The sequence below is a fragment of the Chiloscyllium plagiosum genome, chromosome 23 (genome assembly GCF_004010195.1).
Source record: "Chiloscyllium plagiosum isolate BGI_BamShark_2017 chromosome 23, ASM401019v2, whole genome shotgun sequence".
Taxonomy (NCBI): Eukaryota; Metazoa; Chordata; class Chondrichthyes; order Orectolobiformes; family Hemiscylliidae; genus Chiloscyllium; species Chiloscyllium plagiosum.
This window is the reverse complement of record NC_057732.1, coordinates 15,893,003-15,911,825: the sequence shown is the minus strand read 5'-3', so window position 1 is coordinate 15,911,825 and position 18,823 is coordinate 15,893,003. Positions and strand designations below refer to the sequence as shown.

General features: G+C 39.4%; 1 protein-coding gene across 1 annotated transcript in view; it reads left to right on the top strand.

Moving 5' to 3' along the window:
* LOC122561644 (intestinal mucin-like protein) overlaps nucleotides 1–18,504 on the top strand; it is a 41,819-nt gene extending 23,315 nt beyond the window's left edge. The window contains exons 8-14 of the mRNA XM_043713597.1: nucleotides 6,746–6,815; nucleotides 7,630–7,730; nucleotides 7,878–7,909; nucleotides 9,540–9,650; nucleotides 12,820–12,871; nucleotides 15,816–15,939; nucleotides 18,076–18,504. Coding sequence (XP_043569532.1) covers nucleotides 6,746–6,815; nucleotides 7,630–7,730; nucleotides 7,878–7,909; nucleotides 9,540–9,650; nucleotides 12,820–12,871; nucleotides 15,816–15,939; nucleotides 18,076–18,262 — 677 coding nt within the window. The 3' untranslated portion in view covers nucleotides 18,263–18,504. The remainder of the gene's footprint in view (nucleotides 1–6,745; nucleotides 6,816–7,629; nucleotides 7,731–7,877; nucleotides 7,910–9,539; nucleotides 9,651–12,819; nucleotides 12,872–15,815; nucleotides 15,940–18,075) is intronic.
* Nucleotides 18,505–18,823: the final 319 nt, after the last annotated feature.

The window sequence follows — 18,823 nt, the reverse complement described above, 5'->3', positions numbered from 1 at the left end:
CCCCACCCCCACCCTCCTCTCATTTATCTCTCCACCCTTCAGGCACTTTGCCTGTATTCCTGATGAAGGGCTTTTGCCTGAAACGTCGATTTTACTTCTCGGATGCTGCCTGAACTGCTGTGCTCTTCCAGCACCACTAATCCCATATCCTTCTAAACCGTCCTTATTGATATAGCCATCCAGATGTCTTTTAAATGTTGTAATTGTACCAGACTCCACCACATTATCTGACAGCTCATTCCGTACATGCAACACTCTCTGTGTGAAAAAGTTGTCCCTTAGATCCCTTTTAAATCTTTCCTCTCTTACTCTAAAGCTATGCCGTCTAGTTCTGGATTCCAGTTCTGGAACTGTGCACCTATACTCCAAGGTCTCTTTGTTTAGCGCACTCCCCAGGACCTTACCATTAAGTGTATAAGTCCTGCCCTGATTTGCTTTTCCAAAATGCAGCACCTCACATTTATCTAAATTAAATTCCATCTGCCACTCCTCAGCCCATTAGTCTGTCTAACCAAGATCCCATTGTACTCTGAATAACCTTCTCCACTGTCCACTACATCTCCTATGTTGGGTCATCTGCAACTTACTAATTAAACCTCCAATTTTCACATCCAAGTCATTTATATAAATGACGAAAGGCAGTGGGCACAGCATCAATCCATGTGGCACACCACTGATCACAGGCCTCCAGTCTGAACAGCAGTCTTCCAACACGACCCTTCAAGTCAGTTCTATATCCAAATGGCTAGTTCTCCCTATATTCAATGTGATCTAACCTAGCTAACTAATCCACCGTGAGGAACCTTGTCAAACACCTTACTGAAGTCCATATAGATAAAGTCCACCTCCGCCCTATCAATTCTCTTTGTTATTTCTTCAAAAAATTCAATCAAGTTAGTGAGACATGATTTCCCACGCACAAAGCCATGCTAACTATCCCTAATCAGTCTCTGCCTTTCCAAATACACGTCTCAGGATTGCCTCCAACAACTTGCCCACCGGCGATGTCAGGCTCACTGGTCTATAGTTCACTGGCTTTTCCTTAAGACCTTTCTTAAATAGTGGCACCACCTTTGCCAATCTCTAGTCTTCTGGTACCTCAGCTGTGTCTATTGATTGCCAGTGGCCCAGCAATCTCTTCCCTCACTTCCCACAGAGTTCTAGGGTACATCTGACCAGGTCCCAGGGATTTATCCACCTTTATGTATATTAAGACATTCAGCATCTCCTCCTCTGTAAAATAGACATTTTTCAAGATGTCATTATTTATTTCCCCAAGTTCTCTAGCTTCCATATCCTTCTCTACCATAAACACTGGTGCAAATTATTAATTTAGTACCTCTTCCATCTCCTGCAGTTCCACACATAGCTGTTCTTGCTGATCTTTAAGGGGCCTTATTCTCTCCCTAGTTACTTTTTTGTCCTTAATGTATTTGTAGAATCCATTTTGTTTCTCCTTAATCCTATTTACCAAAGCTATCCCATGTCCTCTTTTTCCCCTCCTGATTTCCTTCTTAAGTATTCTCCTACTGCTTTTATACTCTTCTAGGTATTCACTCGATCCCTCCCATCTGTACCTGACATATGCTTCCTTCTTTTGATTCTCTTTCATCATCTAGCATTCCCTACACCTATCAGCCTTGTTCTTCACCCTAACAGTAACACACCATCCCTGGACTCTTAGTTTTAAGTCTTTCCATTTTCCAGCCATCCCTTTGCCTGTGAATATCCGCCCAAATCATCTTTTGGAAGTTCTTGCTGAATACTGTCAAAATTAGCTTTCCTCCAATTTAGAATTTTAACTATTAGATTTCATCACTATTTTAAAACTAATAGAATTAAGGCCACTGGTCCAAAGTGCTCCCCCATTGACACCTCAGTCACCTCCCCTGCTTTATTTCCCAAGAAGAGGTCAAGTTTTGCTCCTTCTCCAGTAGGTACATCCACATACTGAATCAGAAACTTTTCATGCAAACACTTAGCAAATTCCTCTCCATCCAAGCCCTTACCACTATGGCAGCCCCAGTCTATGTTTGGAAAATTAAAATCCACTACCATTGTCAGTAGTTAGATTTCATTAGCTTAAATGCTCCTTCAGTGCTGCAATCCATTTTGGCTCTGTTGAACAATGACGTTTGTGTTCAAAACATAGATAAAAGCATAATACCCACCCTGACCACTCTAATAGTGCACAGAATGAAAATTTGAGCTTTCAACATTTTCACCATTGGCTCTCTTCCTGTGGCTCCAGGAGATTTGAGTCAGTCTGCAGGTTAGACCAGCTGACAATACTAAATGGGTACCTTGGTCAAGGTTGGTTGACTTGGAATGGCGGCTGGCTTTCTCAAGGTGGAAAGGATTTTTAGAAAGCTTTTGTGGTTTTCTGTTCAGTATCGATCAATAGAATATAGGATCATAAGGTATAGGATCAGAATTAGACCATTCAGCCTATCAATTCATTTCCACCATTTGACCAAGGCCCGTTTTTATTGAACTTTCCCAATGTCTCCTCAAAGGATTCTAACAGGTTTGTCAGGCATAAACTCCCCTTGAAGACGCCATGCTGACTTAGCCCCATTTTACCATGCACCTCCACACATTCTGCAATCCCATCCCTAATAATGGGATCTTGCTGACAAATGAGGTCAGTCAAAGTGGCCTATAAGTTCCCATTTTCTGCCTCCCTCCCATCTGAAATATTTGTGTTACAGTAGCCATTTTTAGTCCTCTGGAACCCATCCTGACCCCAGTGATTCCTGAAAAATCACTTCCAATGCCTCCACAATCTCCTCAGCTTCATAGAACCACAGAATCCCTATAGGGTAGACCATTTGGCCAGTGAGTTCACATCAACCTTCCGAAGAGCATCCCATCCAGACTCACCCACTACCCTATTCCTCTACCTATATTTCCCATGGTTAATCCAACTAACCTACACATTCCTCAACATTATTGGCAATTTGGCATGGCCAATACACCTAACCTGCACACAGCTGGGTGGAAACCAGAGCACCTGGAGGAAACTCATGTAGACATGGGGACAATGTGCAATCCACACAGACTGTCGCACGAAAGTGGAAGCAAACCCAGATCCCTGGTGCTGTGAGGCAGCGATCTAACTCTGAGCCAATGTGCCACTCCATCTCTTTCAGAGGTAGTCCATCCAGTCCAGGGTAGTTCATCCAGTCCAGGCAACTAATCCATCGCCAAGACTTTTAGCTCCTCTGCACTTCCTGTATAGCAAAGGCAACTACACTTACCTCTGCCCCCTGTCTATCTTGAAGTTCTGGTATGCTACTGGTTTCTTCTATCGTGAAGACTAATGAAAGGTATCTATTCATTTCTCCCACTATTTCTTATTCCCCATTACCACTTTACCAGCCTTATTTTCTAGCATTTCAATGTCCTGTTTTGTCTCTCTCTTGCTTTTTAAATAGTCTAAAAACATTCCTGCAACTTCTTTTGTATTTCAAAGAACATTGAACAGTACAGCACAGTTACAGTGTACAGGACCTTAGGCCCTCGCTGTTGTGCTGACCTTTTATCCTACTCTAAGATCAGACTCACCTACATGCTCTTCATTGTACTATCTTCCATGTGCCATCCAGGAGTTATTTAAATGTCTCTAATGTCTCTGACTCTACTACCATCGCTGGCAGTGCACCCACCACTCTCTGTATAAAGAACCCATCTCTGACATCTCCCCTAAATCTTCCTCCAATTACCTGAAAATTATACCCCTTTGTGATAGCCATTTCCACCCTGGGAAAAAGTCTCTGGCTATCTACTCTAACAATGCCTCTCATCATCTTGTATACCTCTATCAAGTGAGTACACCTCTGTCAATTACTAGCTAGCTTATCCTTGGCATTTCATTTCCTTTCCTTTTATTGCTTTTTTAGTTGTGCTTGGCTCATTTTTAAAGGTTTCCCAATCCTCTGGTTTCCAGGTAATCTTCATCACATTATATGCATCTTCTTTTGCTTTATCTTGCCTCATTCACCGCTCAGTATGCTTCTTTTTCTTTGGGATGTATTTCTGTAGTGATTCCTGAATTATTCCTAGAAACACCAATCCTTGCAGTTCCACTACCTTTCCTGCTAGGATCCCCTGCTAATCAAATCTGTCCAGCTCCTCCCTCATGTCTTTGTAGTTACCTTTACTCAAACGTAATATTGTTACATCTGATTCCAGTTTCTCCCTCTCTAACTACAGGGTGAATTCTATTATATGGTCACTTCTTAGGCTTCTTTCACCTTGAGCTTGCTAATGAATTCCTTTTCCTCGGTCTGCTACCAATCTGATTTTCCCAATTCGTCTGCATATTGAAGTTCCCCATGATTAACATAATCGTGCTTTCTTAAATGCTTTTTCTAACTCCTGATTAATTTCCTTCACCACATCCTGACCATTACTTAGGGGCCTGTACTCAACTCCCATCAGAGTCCTTTTTCCTTTGTGGTTCCTCAACTCTACCACCCAGGTTCACACTTTCTTACTATTCATTTAATTTCATTCTTACTAACAAGGCAAACCCACCTCTTCTTGTGCACGTGCCTGTTCCTTCAATAGGATGTATATCCTTGGTTATTTAGTTCCCAGCCCTGAACCCCTTGTAGTCACATCTCTGTGATAACCAGAACATTGTACCCACCAATTTTATTTTGCCCAACAAGCTCACTTACCTTGTTTGGCACACTGGGTGCATGCAAGCACAACACCCTCAATTCTGTGCTGAATGTCCCTTCTCTCTGTTGTCTCTTTAAGGTACCTGAAGTTAGATTTTTGATTCTTTCTGCACTCTGACATATTACTTGCCCTGGAAAGTTTAATAACCTTTCCTGACTCCTCTCCTCTTTTGATTATCTTTAAAGTCTATGTGACCACCTTATTTAGCCTTTCCATTGGGATTTTGGTCCTAGATTGGTGTAGATTGTGCAGTTTCCTCCTTTCCCAATATTGATGCCAGTGCCATATGAAATGGAACTCCTCTTTCCCACAGCACTCCTTTAGCCGTAATCTTCTTAGCTCTTTGCTGGTTTACTTGTGGCTGAGGTAATAATCCTATGATTACAATCTTCGAGGTCCTGTTTGTTAATTTTATGCTTAATTCCTGAAATTCCTCAAATAGAACCTCTCAAAGTCAGAGAGATTTACAGCACAGAGACAGACCCTTCGGTCCAACTTGTCCATGCCAACCAGATATCCCTACCCAATCTAGTCCACCTGCCAGCCCCCCGACCCTTCCTAATCATATACCCACCTTATCTATCTTGTTGGTGCCAGCATGGACCACAACAACTGAATATCCCCCCTCTCTCCAGGTTCCTTTCAGGAAACCTAACTTGAGGTGTCCTTCACCTTGACACCAGGTAGACATCACACCATTCAGGCAGTCTTGACCTTGCTCACAAAACTTGCTATTTTCCCTCCTAATTATAGAATCTCTTAATATTAACACTTATCTTTGAATGGTTTCCTGGTCCATGGCGCAGTGGTCAGTTTGGTCATTCTCTCTGTAAATTCTTTCCTCATCCACACAGGGAGGAAGTGCCTCATATCTATTGGACAAGGTCAAACGCTGAGAGTCCTTCAATACTCATCAGGATCCCTCTACTGCATCACTTGTGGTCTCACTCTCCTGTTCCTCACTTGTGGCCACATTTTAAATGTTTAAGCTATACCTGGAACACAAGATCAGGGTAACTCTCCCTCCTGACTGTGCATCACTGTCAGAAGCTCTGTTTCCAGCTCATCAACTTTGAGCTGCAGTTCCTACAGACACTGATGTGGCCATGGGATCTGACGTCACACAAGAACAACACATCACCTGTACTGTCATTTCTAATATAGTTAATTAGGTTTTATTTATTGTTGAAAAACCCTTATTCTCGAAGAGTTCCTAAATGATCGTACTCTTTCTGAATCTGCTACTATTTAAGGCTAATCCCCAAAGTTTCTCCCCAACCAGCCAATTGGACCACAACTTATCTATGATGTCACTTTCTCAAAAGGAATTGAACCAACATGCAGAGATCAGAATGATCGAAATCTCTGTGTTTAAGTCATGCTCTCTGTTGCTCATGTCCCCTACACACGTGAGTCTTAACATGTTCTAGCCGTTTAGTATGCAGCTGATATGTAAGCAAGATCACAACATCTTAGATCGCATCAAATCTGAGAAAAGGACAATAAATTAGACCAACACTCGTCAGATTAATGGTTGTCTTAGGCCCTGCAGGGTTATGTTCATAAAGAGAATGAGAGATCAGGGAGAGAAGACCCGATCTAAAAGTTCACCTTCATCACTGTTGTCAGTCTTATCTGACCTGACGATATCAATGTCAGTCACTTCCGTACTGTTTGCAGGATGGCAAGGTGGTAATAGTGTTAGCTATCTCACTACTGCAGAAAGGGTAGAACTGGGTGATCAAGGCATGTTACCATTTATTGGCTTTTCACTGCTTCCTGCACCTGATAAATCATTGCTCCATTCACTTCACACTTATTCCATACTGAGAGATAAAATCTGTTGACATAGCTGGTACAAAAATCCACATTCCTAAATAAACTATTGCCTCCAAATGAACCTGTTGGACTATAATCTGGTGCTATGTGAGTTTTAGCTTAGTATTACTCGTTTCATTTTGTTTAAAATTAGGCCATGGTTTTGTTTTCCATTTCTGATGGTGTACCCAACTGGTTTTTGTGTAATTTGTGGCCACATCTCTTATGTTTCTCGTAGCTTTTACCTGCAGAGCGCCGCTGGTTTATAAGCCTTGTGAAATGAAACAAGACGATTATTGTGAGCAGAAGTAAGTATGGTGCACTCTCTTTTGCATATTTTCAGTTTGATGCTGACTTCTATATTATCAAATGCTTATCTTAAGTGATCAACATTAAAATTACTTTACAGCTCATCAGTCTGAGTACACCAGGAAAACAAAATGGACGGTGGGATGTACCATTTCACACAGGCTTTGTGCTCGAAATGTTTCCTGCACAGCCTATCAATACATCTCAAAGAGACCTTATGCAACCTCAGCCTGTATTTCCTACAGCTCAAACAAATAAGCAGTGACTCGTTTGAAATTTAAAGTTGAATTTCAGGTTGTAAAAGGGGTACTGCAGTAGTCGAGCAGAAGTTTGATTTGCCATCATCACACAAATCCATCAACTCCAAGATCAGCAGCCTCCCTGCCATTTTGAAATCATTAATTATCAGCCGAACGACTGCAATATTACATTCCCTACCCTACAACACTCCCCATGTAAGTGCCTGAGAATCATATCCAATGGGAAATTTAACTTAATTTTCAGGGTTGCGTGGGACAGGGTCAAGTGTTCTCTCGTGTCATGCACTTCTCAGCCCATTACACGTGCATGTGAGAGTGGCATGAATATAACAACAAACATTGAGACATGGGTAAGCAGGAAGTTCTCACCCCCAGCACCAGATCCATGCAGGCACAGGTCTTCATCTGTAAGATGTCATCTCTTGGGTCCTCCTGAGCACGTTCTGCATTGCCACTCTGTCAGCTGGAGTTAGGAACAAAGCCATTATTAGTTCTCTTCAAAATAATATGGTTACTCTCTTTAAAATAACAATGGTTGTGCTCTCACTTTCAGTACATTGAAGAAAGGGTTAAAGTTGGTCACTTATGAAGAAGGCTGCTTTTGTCCAGATGGAATGAAGCTATCTGAAAACAAAACTGAATGTGTTTCTACATGTAAGCTTGCTTACCTTCATTTGATATGCAATTATTTTGCTAATTTTGTAGTCAGATAAAATCACAATAGTAATTACCACAAAACAACTTTTGATGACTGTTTGACATAAAGTCATAAAACTGACAAAAGTTTGTGTTGAATACCAGGTTGCCTGGACTCCAATGGAAGTAGGAGAAATGTAAGTGAATCAGAATTTGATATTTCCTCTATTCAGAACATTTTTGTAACAGTTATTTGTTAGTTGTGATTACGTGTGATAAAAGAGAATTTAGTTGTTTTCTTCATTCCATTGCACACTTTTGAAAAATAACATTGAATAATTTTTAGTGGTTATGAAGATACACTTGAAAAGAAAATCGATGGCATTTTATTAGTTTTATCCAGATCCGATTGTTTAATAAATCAAATGTAACAATTGCTTGAATCTCAGAAATGCCAGAATGTGAGAGAGTTGTATTTTGCAAAAACAATGCGTTCCTTCTTTAAGTCAGAAGATTCCACATTATCAGTAATAATTTTACCACACAGATTTGTTGAGAAGATGCATCTTTCTGTGAGAAGACCTGGGATATTAGCTGCAGGTGGAAATTGCATAGGTTATAAACCTGGGGATTGCTGTTTTAAGACTTTACACTAATAGCATTTTCCAAGTTTCTAGACTTGAATACGACAAAATAAAGAGGCAATTATGCTTAGTTTCTTTTCAATAAGTGTAACTATTAACTACTGAACAACAAGAATATGAACATAACTTCAATACAAACCTCAGATTGATTGTGTACCAGTCATTTATATACGTCACGTCTCCAGGGATTCACTGCTTTCCTACCTTATAATTCCTTTGGAATTTCCAGACAGCATTTTTTTATTCAGTCACAGCCACTCTGTTTTACAAAGTTAAGGTTTATAATTCCTATTCTTCCTAATTAGTTGTAAATCTTAGTGTGATAATAATTCAGAACATTGCACCTGGAAATCCAAAACATCTGATATATCCTTGCTGTAATTTCAGCAGAAATCTCTCACAAGACTTTAAAACTCGATGGGGAGTCGGTATAGCAGAGCCCAGTTAAGTGCACAGATTTTGGTGAGGCCTTATAAAGGGATGTAGCCTGAACATATTGATATCAGAAAAGGCTAGGGCTGGGACAGAGATTGAAGATATAGAAGTTCACTCAGAGAGAGTAACAGCCAACATATCCGATGAGGGAATGCACAGCAAATGGAGAGGCTGGCTAGGATCATGGTCTGGGACCTCAAAAGAATTTTCTTTTTAATATGAAAAACAACATTGTTCCCTTACAAAACCTTCCCAGCCTCTTCAGTGAGCGGGTACTTAAGAAGCAGCTCTCTTGGTAAGGGTACGGAATTGTTTGAATCTTATTGCTAACATTAGGAACCCTGGACAAATTAACAGAAGTCTAACTTAGATGCACATTCTCTGTTACTTTCATGTTTTGGATGTGAAGGTGCTGGTGTTGGACTGGGGTGGACAAGTTCAGAAGTCACATGACACCAGGTTTTAGTCCAACAGGTTTATTTGAAATCACAAGCTTTTAGGGTTCTGCTCCTTCATCAAGTGATATGAAGAGAAGCTCACCACTGTATCCTGGGGTCGTTTGACTTCAGACCTTCAGGTCTATTGTAGTTAACAAGTATATTGAGATTATTTCTGGTAGAAACTGTACATTTGTGAAAACCCTATTAATGAACATTAAATCAAGAACTGGTGACATTAAATTATTTTATTTATTTGACTGGAAAGTGTCCATTGAATTTATTAACTAAGCTGCATCTGTCATTCTTAGGAAGGTGAAAAGTGGGTTGATCCCAATGACGGTTGTGTTTCCTACACATGTTTTGAGTATGGAGTTGCAACAAGAGTAATAACTTGTTCCAACCAATCTGATTGTGATGAGGTTTGTACAGTGTATCATTCATGTTTATCAGATGTTCCTTCATTCTGATTTTTGTTCATTTTGCTTTTCTCCATCTCTATTCTTCTGTGATTTCACTTCTTTACGCCTTTCTCTTCTTTCTTTTTCAATTTTCAGTTTTTTTGCATTTATCTGAATTAAACTCCATCTGTCACTTCTCAGCCCATTGGCCAATCTGGTTAAGATCCTGTTGTAATCTGAGGTAACCCTCTTCATTGTCCGCTACACCTCCAATTTTGGTGTCATCTGCAAACTTACTTACTGTACCTCTTACGCTTTCATCCAAATCATTTATGTAAATGACAAAAAGTAGAGGGTCCATCACCGATCCTTGTGGCACTCCACTGGTCACAGGCTTCCAGTCTGAAAAACAACCCTCTGCCACCACCCTATGTCTTCTACCTTTGAGTCAGTTTTGTATCCAAATGGCTAGTTGTCCCTGTATTCCGTGGGATCCAACCTTGTTAATCAGTCTCTCATGGGGAACCTTGTCGAAAGCCTTACTGAAGTCCATATAGATCACACCTCTCACTCTACCCTCATCGATCCTCTTTGTTACTTCTTCAAAAAACTCAATCAAGTTTGTGAGACATGATTTCCCACGCACAAAGCCATGTTGACTATCCCCAATCAGTCTTTGCCTTTCCAAATACATGTACATCCTGTCCCTCAGGATTCCCTCCAACAACTTGCCCACTGTTCTATAGTTCCCTGGCTTGTCCTTGCCACCCTTCTTAAACAGTGGCACCACATTAGCCAATCGCCAGTCTTCTTACACCTCACCTGTGACTATCGATGATACAAATATCTCAGCAAGAGGCCCAGCACGTTCCAGGGTATACCTGATCAGGTCCTGGGGATTTATCCATTTTTATGCATTTCAAGATATCCAGCACTTCCTCCCCTTGAATTTGGACATCTTGCCTAATACCGTCAAAATTGGCCTTTCTCCAATTTAGAACCTCAACTTTTAGATCTGGTCTATCCTTTTCCATCACTATTTTAAATTTAATAGAATTATAATCGTTGGCCCCAAAGTGCTCCCCACTGACACCTCAGTCACCTGCCCTGCCTTATTTCCCAAGAGTAGGTCAGGTTTTGCACCTTCTTGAGTAGGTACATCCACATACTGACTCAGAAATGTTTCTTGTACACACTTAACAAATACCTCTCCATCTAAACCCTTAACAGCCCCAGTCTATGTTTGGAAAGTTAAAAACTATAACCACCTATTATTCTTACAAATAATAACATCTCCTTACAGATTTGTTTCTCAATTTCTCTCTGACTATTAGGGGGTCTATAATGGAATCCCACTAAAATGACCATCCCTTTCTTATTTCTCAATTCCACCCAAATAGCTTTTCTGGATATATTTCCAGGAATATTGTCCCTCAGCACAGCTGTAATGCTATCCCTAATCAAAAATGCCACTCCCCCTCCTTTCTTTCCTCCTTTTCTATCCTACATGTAGAATTTGTATCCTGGAACATTAATCTGCCAGTCCTAACCATCCCTGAGCCATGTTTCTGTAATTACTGTGATATCCCAGTCACCTGTTCCTAACCATGCCCTGAATTCATCTGCCTTCTCTGTTCAGCCTCTCACACTGAAATATATGCAGTTTAATTTATCAGTCCTACCTTGTTCTCTGCTTTGTCCCTGCCTGCCCTAACTGTTTGATTCACTTCTGTTCTCAATTGTACCAGTCTCAGATTGATCTCTTTCCTCACTATCTCCCTGGGTCCCAACGCCACCCCCTACCTTACTAGTTTAAATCCTTCTGAGCAAATATAGCAAATCTCCCTTCCAATTTAGGTGCAATCCATCCTTCTTGTACAGGCCACCTCTACCCCAAAAGAGATTCCAGTGATCCAAAAATGTGAATCCTTCTCCCATCCACCAGCTCCTCAACCATGCATTCATCTGCTCCATCCTCCTATTCCTGCCCTCACTAGCTCGTAGCACTGGGAGTAATCCAGATATTACTACTTTCGAGGACCTAATTTTTAAATTCCTATGTAATCTCCCTTCAGAATTTCAACCTTTTCCCTTCCTATTTCATTGGTTCCAATGTGTACAATGACCTCCTACTGGCCCATCTCCCCCTTGAGAGCATTCTGTACCCGGTCCGAGACATCCTTGATCCTGGCACCAGGGAAGCAACACACCATTCTGATTTTTCACTGCTGGCCACAGAAATGTCTGTCTGTAGCTCAGTTGAGAGAGTCCCATAACACAATTGATCTCTTGAAACCCGGCATACCCCTCATTGCATTTGAGCTAGTCTCAATACCAGAAACTTGGCTGTTCGTGCTACATTCCCCTGAGAATCCATCATCCCTTATGTTTTCCAAAACAGCATACTTGTATGAAATAGAGATAGACACAGAAGACTTCTGTACTAACAGCCTACCTTTCTTACATTTCCTGGAGTTAACCCATCTGTGTGACTGTATCTGTGGCTTTTCCCCCTTCTTATAACGCAATCCATCACATTCCCTTGCTCTTGTAAATTTCTCATTGCCTCTAACTGTGTCTCCAAACAAATTGATCTGATAGGATTCTCAACCAATGGCATTTATTGCTGATATAATCCTCAATAACCCTTAAACTCTCCCTCAACTCCCATATCCAACAAGAAGAACATATCACTTTACTAAAGGCCATTTTTTGCTCCTTCACAATCTACAGACCCAGAAAATAGCACTGTCTTATTCCTCTACAAAACACTGCTCCAGTTAAATTAATAGTTGTGGCTTATATTTTAAGTTTAATCAAGCCACTTATCTCAATAAAACATATAATCTAGAAAGAACACACTCTACTCACTACTGCAGACTTACTGTAAATATTCTCTTCTGTTTCTGTGCTGTGACCTCTCCCAAATAGGTTCCTCCAAGATTAGTTATGAATTTCACTGATAATGTTTCATTAAATGTATTTTAAATTGAATATATTGCAAAATGATTTGAGACATTTCTGGAAAAAAAGGTGGGACATATATTTATGTGGAGAGCTTGGTTTCCTATTTTTTAAACATAAATTAACACAAACGACCAACTTTATAAAATAATAAAAGTCTTAACATGAAAGATTCACAGAATATTTACATTCTTTTAACATTCTACTGCTATTTCTCTTTGTTTAGTCTCAGAAAATGTGGGATGAAAATAAATGCTGCTACAAATGTGTGCCACCATGTAAGAATTTCATTATTTACATTCAAATTTATTCATGTTCTCGTTGTTCTCTTGTGTTGCTGCACATGACTATTGTGACTAAAGTGTTGTACTTTATATGGAGAAGACTATGAGCAGAAACGTGCATCAGAAATTTGAAAAAAACAATTGTCTGCTTGGTTGTTCAAAAAGAATTTCAGGGAATGAATGTTGCTCTGACTTTCCAAGAAACAAAATGGATATTTTACTTTTCATTTAATATTTTCTAAATATTCTCCAGAACTTTTGTTGTAGTGGATTGTTGCAAATTATTCAAGCATTTGAATACTAACTCTAATCTTTGATGGCCCTTTCATAAAAAAAAGCAGAATAACTGCCTTCACTTTTGATCTAGCAACAATTTCTTCAACTTTGTTCATGAGTTGAGTTCATTTTCAAAGCAATTTGGTGCCATAAATTTTAGCATACATCTAAACTGAATACCCCGAGAAGAATCAAGTATGGCAGATAACTTTAGAGACTTGTACAAATAAACCTTTTCAATGGACCAATTTGACGTAGATTTTACAAACTATTTCAAAATGAAATGTTGTAATGTACCTGCTGTTGATACAAATAGATGTTGATTCTTCCTTACAGGAACAGTGCTTCACATTGTACAAATCATGTTGCCCAGCTTGGTGTGGCAACTGCTGGGTTGATCCAAAAGAAACATCATTTTCGGATTTGGGAGAGGACAGTTTTAACACAGATATAAAAGTACAAAAATATCTTATTCACACAGTGAATGCACCAAGCAATTCATAATGATACACAATATTAACAGACATTTGAAGTGCAAACCATTCATGCTCAGCACCACAGGTCATGACTCAGGATGCTGTAATGTTCTTTCATTCTGAGTTACATACAATATAATTATGAAATGTGACTACAGATGATCAGACAGCTACTGTCATAAGCCACTCATGGTTTCCATCGAATTCCTACAGTGTGGAAACAGGCCGTTCAGCCTAACAAGTCCACACCAACCCTCTGAAGAGTAACCCGCCCAGATCCATTCACCGACTACTCTACATTTACCCCGACTCATGCACCTAACCTACACATCCCTGAACACTATGGGCAATTTAGCATGGCCAATTCACCTCATCTGCACATCTTTGGATTGTGGGAGGAAACCCACGGAGACGCGGGGAGAATGTGCAAACTCCACATAGACAGTCACCTGAGGTGGGAATCAAACCCGGTACCTGGTGCTGTGAGGCAGCAGTACTAACCACTGTTCGACAGAGCTGCCCCCCTGTTTGGAGTGGCAAAGTGTTGAGTTTGTCCATCAATAGACTGAAGCTGTACAGAAACTGGGAAGTGAAAGAGTTTGAAAACTCACAAAAAAGTTATATAAGTTGACATTCAATAAAAATGATGTGAACAATTGTAAAGAGGCTAAACTTTATTTAACATCACAGATGAATTACATGGCTCACCATCCAAATGCAACGTTGCCTGCTATGCCCAACATTTGGATAGGTTTGGAGAAGCATTTACCTTTAAGAATCTATTGCCATTGTCATTATTTTGAGCTTTGCAATCATACTTATGTTCCAATCTAACATCTCTATATCAATTAGGAATCACATAACTAGTTTTCAGAAGTAAGAAACACAATTGATTTTTCCCAACATAATTCAGATGTGCCACATATACCAAGAGCAATTCATGCTACCACTCTATTGTCAATGGCTCATTATTACTTTCCTTGTTTTTTCTCATCATTAAAATTTAGTTTTTGTTTTTTCAGTGCTCCAATTCTTGATCAATTCTCGATTCTTTATGTTGTATATACCTTTGCCAATCACTTAGTTTGCTTTTCATTGACAGATGTCTCAATATGTTGCCCACAGAGATTCTGCAATGTGAACCAATCTTCTTGTGTGGGGGATCATGTTCTAGTATTATTGTGCTCAGATACATTTAAAATTCTAACTTTACAAATCAGCAGTCATTCAGGGATCATCCTTTTGTTTGGTCTAAATAATTAAGCCTCTTCCTTGAAAAGCTTCAAGGTGATGCTGTGAATGATAAGTAGTATGATGCCATTAATTAGAAATGTTTCCTTTGTCATCTGGTTCTTATCTAATCTAGGATAAAAGGATAATAATCTCCCCATTTTCTGACTAAGAAGAAATTTGCATTGATATATCCTTCACAATTTCAGGATGTCCTGAAGCATTTGCAACCAATGAAATGCCATTTGAACTCTCATTACTGTTGCATTATAGGAAACTTCACAGGCAACATGTGGATAGCAAAGTGCCATAATCTGCAATGAAAAACATTCCAATAGTGGAAAATTTGGGGCTAGACATTAAGAGAACTCTCCTCCTCTTCTACGAATGATGGCATGGATCAGCTTCTGAGGGTGTGCCATGTCTCAGAGTTCAGCACCAGTCTAATTCAGCTCCCTATCTCGTCAATTTTATTTAAGGTGCTGAAAAGTAAAAAGAATAAAATAAAATATATCACACTTGTGTAGGAGGGCATTGTGTAAGCAGATGTTGATGATCTTTTCAGAATACAGCATTAGAATGCACTTTCTGCACCATCCATCCTATGTCTGACCTGGATGTGCTCCATGTTCACTGTTCCCGAACCCTATTAACACTCATTTTGAGCACAAAGATTATATTAAAGTTTGGTCAGTTGTAATGCATTATATCGAATTTCTCTGTGTCATTGTCAAAGAATTAGTAAAATCCTTTGATATGTTTCCTCTCTGTTTCACCGAGACGTAATTGAAAATATTAGTTGGTAGGAAGACACATACAGTCGAAAGGAAATAACTTTGAATATGAGTTAAAATTAATTCAAAAGAAATTAATGTTGTAAAATGTTTGACTAATTGATGGTGGAACCATCAAGGTTTCTCAAATGTAAATTTACAAGTTTGTCTTCTCTAATTCAGCAGTACATCGTACCTGTGAAACACTGAAACGCAAAGAAAATGTCACGAAAACCGTGAATAATAGTCAATGCTCAGCAGAAATTGACGTCAACAAATGTGAAGGCAATTGTTCTACATCATCTCAGTAAGTATTTTATTTCATGTTTTTATTGCAATTTAAATAGAATCATTAAACGTTGACTCAGAATGAAAAAGAATAATAATTTTCTGAAATTGCAGCTACAAATATTATTTTGATATTTAGGAATTATTTCTGATTGTTTTTGAGCAAACATCAGTTTGTACACAGCAATATGAAATGATGAAATAGCCAGATAGAAATCTCAATCAAACGTTAAGGGTTATAGTAGCTGTGTTAGAATAAAATTGTTGTTAAATCTGGCTTTGCTCCCTATATTTTTGTTTCAGTGTCTGTTGTATACTGACAGCATCCAAGTGACTGACATAACCAAACTGATATAGTTTACAAGTCAAAGTGTTTGTAGTTATTCATTGTTTCTTATTTGATTAATATTTCCTGATAGACCAAGACGCCAAAACATATAGGAGCAGAATTAGGTCATTTGGCCCATCAGCTTTGCTTCACCATTTAATCATGGAAGATTAGTTTCTCTATTTCATTCTCTTGTCTTTTCCCCCTAAACCTTGATCTAGGTACTAATCAAGAAACTATCAATCTCTGTCTTAAATACACTTAATGACTTGACCTCCATAGTCTTCTGCACCAATGAATACTACAGATTCACCATCCTATGCTGAAGAAATTCCTCCTCATCTAATTCTGAAGTGTCACCTCTTCATTCTGAGTTTGTGCCATTGGGCTCTAGTCTCTCCTATGAGCAGAAACACTTCTCCATATCTACTCTATCCAAGTGTCTCCGTATTCTGTAAATTTCAATGAAATCCACTTCATCTTTTTAACCTCTGTTGAGTATAGACTCAAAGTCCTTACCCTCTCCTCATATGACAAGCCCTTCATCATCGAAATCATTCTTGTAAACCACCTCCAATGCCAGAACATTCTTCCTTAGATACAGGACCCACAACTGCTCACAATATTCCGATTGCAGTCTGACCAGAGCTTTATGCAGCCTCAGTAATACAACACTGCTGTTGTATCCTCACCCTCTTGAAATGAATGCTAATACTGCATTTGCCTTCCTAACTACCAATTAACCCTCAAATCCTGAACTGGGACTCCTAAGTGCCTTTGTTCTTCAGGTTTTTGAAGCCTTTTCCCATTTAAAAAATAATCCATGCCTCCATTTTTCCTACCAAAGTGCATTATTTCATTCTTTCCCACATTGTATTCCATCTACCATTTCTTTGATCGGTCTCCAAGCCTGCCCAAGTCCTTCTGTAGCCTCCCCACCTTACTCAAAACTGCTTGTCCCTCTTTCTATCATTGTGTCATCTGCAAACATGGCAGCAATGCCCTTAGTTCCTTTGTTCAGATTGTTAATGTGTAACGTGAATAATTTTGGTCCCCACACTGACCCCTGTGGAAATCTACTAGCTACCAGTTGTACAGGTCATTGGCTCCAATGGCCACCAGCTAGAATTGGTCAGTCTCTCTGTGCAGGAGAAAATTTTAAGTTAAGGGTGGATTCTGCCTAATCTACCATATTATCTGCCTTTGTGTTTCCTTTCCCCCTGAAAGCAATTATAGGACATTTCTCCTCTGCTGAATCTCTTCCACCAGAACTTTCAGTACTGCATCCAATAACCTGTGTGCCCTAAGTTTTAATCCCTCAGATATTGTCAAAAGTTCTGTTGTGAGTCAGCCAATGTACTCTCCCCTTTCATGGAAATGGCTGTATTGGTGGTTACGTAGACCACTCCTGGAAAATTATCTCAAATTGTCAAGAATAATAACGCTGCAGAAGTTTGTTTTAGAAATGCCAGATCCAGCTTAATCATTGTCGTCATTGACTGGGCCTAAAATTGCATGCTAAATCTAACCTTTCCAGCAGATTCCCATTGCACTCACTTTGTACTTTTTACACTATCTCATTAAAATAAATCCTGTAACCTTTCAATATCTTCTCTCTCTATGTATTATTCTAATGGCACTATCTAATCATGTTCTGAATATGATAACACATTCTCCAAAGTAACATGAATTGTTGCACAATTAATCTTTTGTTAAGCAACTTTGGACATTTCAGATAGACCTGAGTACTGTTACTTTACATTATAACTTTGTTGCATTTGTTCATCCATTTTCATCAGTAAAACATGCTTCCTTCTTATCTTTCAGCTTTAACACTACATCAAACAAGATTGAGCATGTCTGTATGTGTTGCCAAGAAAAAGAGGTTGTTGAAAAGACGGTGGACCTTGACTGTGGGAATGAAAAGACTGAAGCATACACGTACACATACATCATGTCATGTGACTGCAGTGGGAACATCTGTCAAAATGAAATATACCATAATCTCAGATGAATGAGCTGAATCTTGAACTTCCAAATTTAATTCAATTTACAACTAAGTTTTGAAAATAAGTTTCAATTCATTTCTTTTAATCAAACACTACAGAAGACCAAATAAGATATAATGAGAAACAAGTAAATTTTAGCTACTATTCAAATTAGGATACAGTGATCTTTTTAACGCCTTTGTTTTATAAACTTGTCTATGTTTTCAAAATTACCTATAACTGTCAATAAATAACTTCAAGCAACAAATCTCTGTCATCAATTATTGATTAGATTAAATTACTTAGTGTGGAAACAGGCCCTTCGGCCCAACAAGTCCACACTGACCCGCTGAAGCGCAACCCACCTAGACCCATTCCCCTACATTTATCCCTGCCCCTAAACACTACAGGCAATTTTAGCATGGCCAATTCACCTAACCTGCACATTTTTTTGGACTGTGGGAGGAAACCGGAGCACCCGGAGGAAACCCATTCAGGCATGGGGAGAATGTGCAAACTCCACACAGTCGCCTGAGGCAGGAATTGAACCCGGCTCTCTAGCGCTGTGAGGCAGCAGTGCTAACCAC